This window comes from Aptenodytes forsteri, unplaced genomic scaffold (assembly GCF_000699145.1).
Source record: "Aptenodytes forsteri isolate BGI_AS27 unplaced genomic scaffold, ASM69914v1 Scaffold9, whole genome shotgun sequence".
Lineage (NCBI taxonomy): Eukaryota > Metazoa > Chordata > Aves > Sphenisciformes > Spheniscidae > Aptenodytes > Aptenodytes forsteri.
The window spans coordinates 1,445,698-1,453,888 of record NW_008796217.1 but is presented as its reverse complement, the minus strand read 5'-3'; the positions used below and the strand labels follow the sequence as shown (position 1 = coordinate 1,453,888).

Sequence of the window (8,191 nt, the reverse complement as noted above, 5' to 3'; positions counted from 1 at the left end):
CCCCCTGAGGAGGAAGAAGCGGCAGAGACAACGTGTGATGAACTGACCACAACCCCCATTCCCCGTCCCCCTGCACCGCTCGGGGGGAGGAGGTAGAGAAAATCAAGAGTGAAGTTGAGCCCGGGAAGAAGGGAGGGGTGGGGGGAAGGTGTTTTAAGATTTGGTTTTCATTTCTCATTATCCTACTCTGATTTTGATTGGTAATAAAATTAAACTAATTTCCCCAAGTTAAGTCCGTTTTGCCTGTGATGGTAATTGCTGAGTGATCTCCCTGCCCTTATCTCGACCCACGAGCCTTTCATTATATTTTCTCTCCCCTGTCCAGCTGAGGAGGGGAGTGAAAGGAGCAGCTTTGGTGGGCACCTGGCATCTAGCCAGGGTCAACCCACCACAGTTTTTAATTGCAGAATTATTGCTTAAACACCTTAAATACCTTTAAATACTCTTCTCTTTGAAGGTAATTTCTGCTACATTTAACACTTGGTGGTGCTGCCAAGTTAATTCATATTCAGAAGGATTCAGCTTTAAGATGAATGGAGTTTTGCTGTTCTGAGTGTTCATGACTGAAGTGCTTGGACATATATTGTTGTAAGCCTTTGACAACAGTGTTCACTCTTCCTTGAGTTTCTACATAAGTAAAACAGAGAAAAATACAATTTTTCTTTCATTTCCTGAACAGTAAGACTGAAAACTAAAAGTTAGTATGAAAGAAAGATGTTACAGTCCTGATACTGTGCATTCGTATTCCCTGTTTTCCAGCCCTTATAATTCTGTGTTACCTATCATGTATTTGGGAGAAAACTTGTTTAAACTGATAAAAACAGGGTTGAGAAAGAGTGGCTTCTTCCAAAACTATATTTCTTCAGGCCTTGGCTTATGTAGGATGCTAAATTCCAGTGCCCTTACCCATGTCCGCAAACCTTATTGCAGCTTGTAAAGTGGTAAGCTGTAAAAGGATAAGATTACAATGTCAAAACTGTAAAATTTCCGTAATCTGTTCCTGAAGGTGCTGACTGCTTTCAGTTAGTCACAGCTGTTTTTCTGAAACAGTAAAATTTGATGAAAAAGGGGGTATGGTAGAGGCATCGCTGATCTCATTATGACCTCAGGAGAGAAGGAAGGATGTAAAAAATTTATTTCCATAGCTGTCTTTGTAAAGGTGAGAAGATAGATGAAAGGAAAAGTAATAAAAAGGGAAGAGCAAGCTTTGGACAAATGGAGAGCACCAGAACTGTATAGATTGGGGAAAAAAATAGCAATGAAATGGCAAATAATTAATCATAAAGGAATTAGTTTTCATGGCAAAAGAAAAAAGGAAATGTAACAATGTAAGCAAAGTTCTGGATGTGGATAAGAAGAAAGACAAATATGAGAAACATAAATGAAAGTCAAGTTTTTTGCCGATTCAGTCTTGCCACAAAAAGGAAAAAGAGTTGGAGATGTGTATATGGAGGCACTCAAGCAGAGTCTTGCTTTGACTGGAGACATAAATACTAGCCTGCTTTACATTGTTAGTGAAATGTGAATCAATGTGGCATCACAAATAATCTACTTCCTTTTCGTTCTTGTATTCAATTCAAGATGTTGCTGATTATCTGTAAGGCTCTACATCACCTGGAATGTTGAAGGTGTGGAAAAGTTTTTTGAGGACCCTGGGACTAAATTTTCAGAAAGTATTATTAAGTTGTTTTTCTGCAAGACTGCATCATTAAATTCACACATCTTGGTCTCCCATGTCTGATGCAGTGATTCCTTTGTTTGATTTGCTGCTTGATTTGTTTTTCTTCCTCATAACGCAGCTCCCAATATTAGAAAAGATTGAGCTTATATGCTTTATAAGACATGTTGTTCGGTAAGTTGATACTGATTTTTTATTTTGGTTAGTTATTTAAATGATTGATTTTTATTTTGTGGTCAACTGGTTAACCTTTGAGAGCTGTGGCTGACTGAGTTTGAATCACTGTTCACGTGTTTCTGGTACAGTGTGTGTCAGATCAGCTGAAAGGTCGGTTTCTCAAGGAAGCATAGACCATAATGTTTTTTTCTTGACTTACATTTGGCCTGTTCAAAGAATTTATAAGTCTCTGCTCATGCATAAGAGAGATCAGATCAGCACTGCTATTTGTACACAAAATAAAAATGGTATCCAGGCTACTCACTTTCTCAGCACAGTGAAACACAAAAGTTGGCACATAGAGAAAAGCGCAGTGAATACTGTCTGGACAAGAATTGAGAGCACCTGCACAATGCTGGCTATAAATCAGTTGTTTCATCTATTACTACTAAAGAATTTGACTTTAGAATACTGAAAAAATTCATCCTTTTTTCTGAGGGGCTTTGTGATGTTGCTGCTTACCTTTACAAAACATTAAAACATACATAATTTGCAGAACAATTTTAGAAAGATACTGTGAAAAGATTAGTCTTGGAAATGTTGATTAGAAGAGACCTCTGCTCAAGCTGCTACTTGGAGCAGGACAATCACTAACATTGGGTCAGGTCAGTGACTTTGAATAGAAACTCTACCACTTCTATGAGTAACCTCTTCCAGTGCTGCACTGCTCTTCTGATGAAGAATATTTTCCTAATGATCAATTTGAACTTTCCAAGGGGCAATTTTGGGCCATGGTCCCTTCTATATCATCTCTCACTGCTGGGAAGAGTTTTATTACATCATCTTTGTAGCTCCATGCAGTTGCAGGCTCCCAGCAGACCCTCCTTAGGCTCCTCTTTGCCAAAATAAACAAGCCCAGCTCCCTCAGCCTGTCCTCTGGACCTGTAACCATCATAGTAGCCCTGCACTGGACCCTCTCCAGTTTCTCAACATCCTTCTTGAACTGGAGGCCCAAAACTTTATTCAAGGTGAGGGCTCACAAGCACTGAGTAGAGGGGGGTAATGACTTTCCTGGATCTGCTGACCACATTCCTCCTAATGTAGCCCAGTGCACTGTTTACATTATTCATGATAAAAGAATTTTATTAGTTTATAAACAACTCAGCAGCCACTGTAGCCTCCAGATCCTTTTCAGCAGGCCTGAAATGTAGCAAGTTCCTTCCCTGTCTGCACTGGTGCATTGGGTTTTTTTCCTCCTCAGGTGCAGAATTTTGCACTTAATTGAAGTTTCTAAAACAGAAACCTTAAAAAAGATTCTTTTGCCTGGGCTTCCAGTGTCTCATGGTGTTTGTGAATTGAAGTTCTACCAGTCAGCATGGCAGCCACACCTTCCGATCTTGCATCACCTGAAAATCTTCTGAAAGTACATTCTGTCTTCTCATATGGGCTGTTGATGAAAATACTGAACAGTATGTTTATAGCAGTCCATTGGTTACTGTGCTCATTTCCAACCACCAACTGGACATCAAGCCATTGACTCTAGTCTTTGAGCTTGGGGTCTGACGAATTTTCAGCCCACCTGCAATCCTTTCATTCAGTCCATACTTTCTCATATTGTAAATGATAATGCTTTTGGAAATAAGTGTCAAAAGCCTAACTAAAGTAAAAATATATTGCATTCACTCCGCTCTCTTCATCTGCATGGCCAGTCATTTCATCATAGTGGGCAACCAGATTGGTCAAGCATGATTTGCTCTTGGTAAATCCTTGTTGACTTTTCTTGATTATTGTCTTGTCCTTTACGTGTTGGAAATTGATTCCAAGAGGACATGCTCCACGATTTTTCCAAGGACTAAGGTGAGGCCAACTATCATATAGTTTCTTAGATCCTCCTTCTCCCTTTTCTTTAATATGGATGTAAAATTAAGCTTTCTCCAGTCATCAAGGATGTCCTGTAATAGCAGTGATTTTTTATGGATGATAGCTAGTGGTGTTGCAATCACATCATCAGCTCTTTCAGCACCCATGGGTGTATCCCATGTGACCCCGTGTATTTGAACACATACTGCTTCTTCAGGTATTCACCAACCTGTTGCCCTGCAACTCTTAGCCATCCCTCTCCTTCCCAAACTGTACACGCAGAGATCTGGGAGCAGACTTTGCCTAAAAAGCGAGAGGCAGAAATGGTATTGAGTGCTGCAGCTTTTTCTGTATCATCTATCATCATCTTGTCTCCCTTAATAGATAATAGATAGATAATAGACCTACATTTTCTTTGAACCTCCTTTTGCTGCTCTCATACTTGTAAAATTCCTTCTTGTTAGCCTTTAATGTCCTCCATTAATTTTAGCTCCAGCTGGGTTTTGTCCTTCCTAGTTTTATTCCTGTGCCCAAACAACGATTGTGTGCTTGTTCTTTGTTTCCTGTCATTGTTTCCATATATGTGCTCTTCTTTTCCACCATTTCCATCTCCATATGTGCTTTTCCCATTTTAGTTCATTAAGAAGCTCCTTACTCAGCCAAGTGGACCTTCTGCATACCTTCTCCATATGTGCTGCTTCCTCATGTATTTCTGGGTTAGATCTCTGTTCTATGACAGACAAAGTCCTCCCCACTAGATTAGCAAGTCTGTTCGCAAAGATGTTCTTCCCTCTCTTTGCCAGGTAGACCTATTCTCTGTGTTGTCTTTACTCATCAAATTGGGTGCCACAAGCAAAACAGTTGAAGCCCAGCTAGTGCCACCAAATATGTAGCCATATGTGGTCTACTGGATACATCTGCTGCCCTCCAGGCTTTTCCCTTTTGCCATAGGATTAAAGAGAAACACCACCAGGATTCCTGTCCCCTTCAGCCTTGCTCAGGAACCCTACAATCACTTTTGAACTGAAATGGTTTCACATCACCACGTCATTGGTGTATGCATGAATAAGCAGAAAAAAGAACGTTAGGCGACCCCAAACAGTCTTTCGGCAAACACCACAAATTGAGGCTCCATGCAAGCAAGAAACCTCCCTAGTTGATGAGTCTGGCTGGAAGAGAGTCACCAGCCACTCACTGTCACTCATCACTTTCTCTTGGTAGCGCTCTGATACGGTGTCCAACCTGGATTCTTCCTCTGAGGGAGCTTGTTCTTCGCCGCTGCTGCCTGGGCCCTGCACCACTGGACAGCCCTCCTGCTGCCAGAAGTCACAAGCTTCCAGTTTCCACCCTCTTAGGAGAGCATGTCTTCTTCCCACTGCGTCTTGCCTCGGTTGTACCTTCCCTGTCTGTTGCATAAGCTTTTACACCTTGAAAGATCCTGTCAATCACCTGTTTGTCACCCCTGATGCAATAAAACACACTTGCCTCTTGCAGCTCCTCACCTGCTGCTGTGGCAACTACAACAGAGCAAACCTCCCTCCAGGGAGGTCACCCTCAGGGGTCCATCTGCACAGAGGTTGCCACAGCACTGCCGGTGACAGCCGGGGCAGGGGTTATGTCTTGTAGGAAGTCATCACCATTTGGGTGTTGTCGTCTTACGCAGATAGCACATCCGGGTCTGTTGTGTGTCAAATGCCAAGTTAACTGTCTTGCTTCTTTGCACATCCCGCTGGCAGCGCTTCTTGACGCCCTTCCTGACGGTGCCAGATAAGTCAGGAACTCCAGGTGCGTTCACTCAGCCTTGTGCAAGATTTCCCACTTGGCAGGAAACCTCTTGCACTGTCTGTGAGTTCCTGGCCACAGTACCCTCCTTTGTGAGTGCTGGGTCCGCTGAATGTTTCTGCTCCCCATGCTGGATCCTAACAAGGTGAAAGAACAGTGGATGTAGTTTACTCAGCACCAGTTTCACTTGCCAAATGAAGAGGTAGTGTTGTACAGTTGAAAAGGTTAGTTTTAGAATCTGCTCAAGTAGATAGAGCTGTCCAAAAGCATTTTAAGATCAATTTACTGCGGTTCTCATCCATGACTAAGAAAAAATAGTCTGGGAAACATGGAAATATTTATTACCAGAAGTTAAATTTTCTTATTCCCTTGTAGGAGATAAACAGGGTTTCAATTACTGGGTAATGATTTTAGAATTTGATTGTCTTATTTTATAGTAAAATACTGAAATATGGTCTCCTTTCCCTATCTTACAGCTGCCCTTGCAGTGCAGTGGCAAATTAAAATTTATGGTAGATTATTTCTTGCAGTCGCTAGCTGTATGTACTAGGAAAAGGTCTTCTGCAGGGACATTGCTTAAATAGAAATATCAATGCAGATACACTTGTATGGGCTGTGACAGAAGTTCAGACTCTGAATGAGGTTACTCTTTCAGCAACTATAAATTGGCAATATATAATCAATCCCTTTGAGGCTTAAGTGGTCAAAGTATGAGGTTGAGTAAAATAAGGTGAGAGTGTGTTAGTGTAAGGAAATATCAAAGAAAAAATGTTTTATGTCTGTAGATTGTAACTGTGAGGAAAAAGTGTGTAGTGTAAAAAGTGATATTGCTAGATCTTGCAAAATGCTACTGTTAAGTTTCTTTTTATTTATCAATTGCTTTTGGATATATGCTATATTAGTGCAAAGTTTCCTGTGCTTGGCTCTGACACAGTTTCTGATGGAGATTAAGATCACTTGTACCTTTAAATCAATCTCTTTATTCTTGCTGATCAGTTTTGGATTTTTTTCATTTGAAATGTAATTCACACTCTAATGTTCAGCAATCTCCATCAAACAAAAGTGTGATAAAACTGCAAAACTCCTAAGAAAAACAGGAGGCTAGAAAGTTACTTTGCCTTTATCTTAATATCTTGAATTCAATTGCATACTTAAACAAACAAAAAACTGCTTAATACTGTTTTGGACTAAGCTTTGAAGGAATTTTTCCAAGGAGTGGTGAACTTTCTCTGCAGTATGGTCTTTAAAGTCAAGACTGGATGCATTTGTAAACTTGCCAAGAAAGGAGTTCAAAGAGAAATTCTTAGCTGAGATAGCTCCCATTGCTTAGACAGGGCATGTGGCTAGATAATAATGCTTCTCCTAGGCCTTAAAATCAAGAATCTTTTTTTTAAATTAAATTTTTAAATTACACTTGATGCATATTTATTAAACATAACTTGATAATTTAAAGTAACTGCTTTATAGTATGTGAGTTGAAAATAGTTTTCACCTAAATATTACATAAGACTGTGTGGAAGTGCAGTTGGCTGAGCATAGAAGCGCAGGTTTTTTTATACAGATAGAGCACAATGTGTTACACAAATAAATATGCAAAAATATGTGGCAGTAATACATCCTTGAGGTATGGCATGAGGTCTCATGAAATATATGCCTTGAAATAAAAGAAGAGGAATTTTTCTGAGGTTTCAAAGGAATTGCTGTGGAAATTACTGTGCCAGAAATGAGTTTTTTCAGCCATTGCTGTGGTACTGTGTTTGCACAAGCAAAACCAGGTAGCTAATCTGTAAAAGAAATATGAATTGTTAACCTTTCTTGGATCAATGTAGACAGATTTTTATGTGACTCTTTAGAAGGAAAAAAAGTAGTATTAATAAACACTGAAATATTAAAACCAAACCCTATTTCTATGAAATGACAAAAGAATTTAAAATTCTTTTAATAAATAGAGTTGGAAGGTGATTCTCTTTATTTCCAAAATTTTCTCAAGAACAAAGGAATAGGAAAAAATAGAAGATGTCTAAGCATGTCAAGGGTTAGCTTACCACTTTTACTGTGTATTATAAAAAGTTGGTTTTATTTAATGCTAATAATCTCTTAATTGTAGGAGGAGGAATTGGAGGCCCAGATTTCATTCCTACAAGGACAACTAAATGACTTGGAAGCCATGTGCAAATATTGTGCGAAGATGATGAACACACATCTTGGTAAGTGCAGTACCCTGTATTAACCTGTAAATCTTTGCGAAGGCTCTTTTCATGTTTGTATTAGAACTAAAATAATATTTATGTAGTACAGTGCATATTATTTTATAAGCCATGAAGAAGATTGAATTGATGTACCCAGTTGTTCTATCAGATGCTGCCAACCACTGTATCTTTATACTGTCATACTTTTAAACTTGGGAATATGATAGCCACTGATAATGCTAAAAAAAAAGTAGAGGCATTTCAGCACAGGTGCCCTTCATCTGATCCTAAGACTTCTTGTATTGTAAGAGACATGCTGGAGCTCACAGCACGTGAGCTTACACCAGAGAGTTGTGGTGAATGGAGTTAAATCCAGTTGGCGGCCGGTCACGAGCGGTGTTCCCCAGGGCTCAGTTTTGGGGCCGGTCTTGTTCAATATCTTTATCGATGATCTGGATGAGGGGATTGAGTGCACCCTCAGTAAGTTTGCAGACGACACCAAGTTGGGCGGGAGTGTTGATCTGCG

The 8,191-nt window shown here is 39.9% G+C and overlaps 1 protein-coding gene across 3 annotated transcripts in view; it reads left to right on the top strand.

Annotated features, from left to right (window-relative positions):
* The window catches only part of TBC1D5 (TBC1 domain family member 5), a 310,363-nt gene that overhangs the window by 275,581 nt on the left and 26,591 nt on the right, over nt 1-8,191 (top strand). For all 3 annotated transcript variants that reach the window (XM_009288595.2, XM_009288593.2, XM_009288594.2), the window contains one exon: nt 7,584-7,683. In XM_009288595.2, coding sequence (XP_009286870.1) covers nt 7,584-7,683 — 100 coding nt within the window. The remainder of the gene's footprint in view (nt 1-7,583; nt 7,684-8,191) is intronic.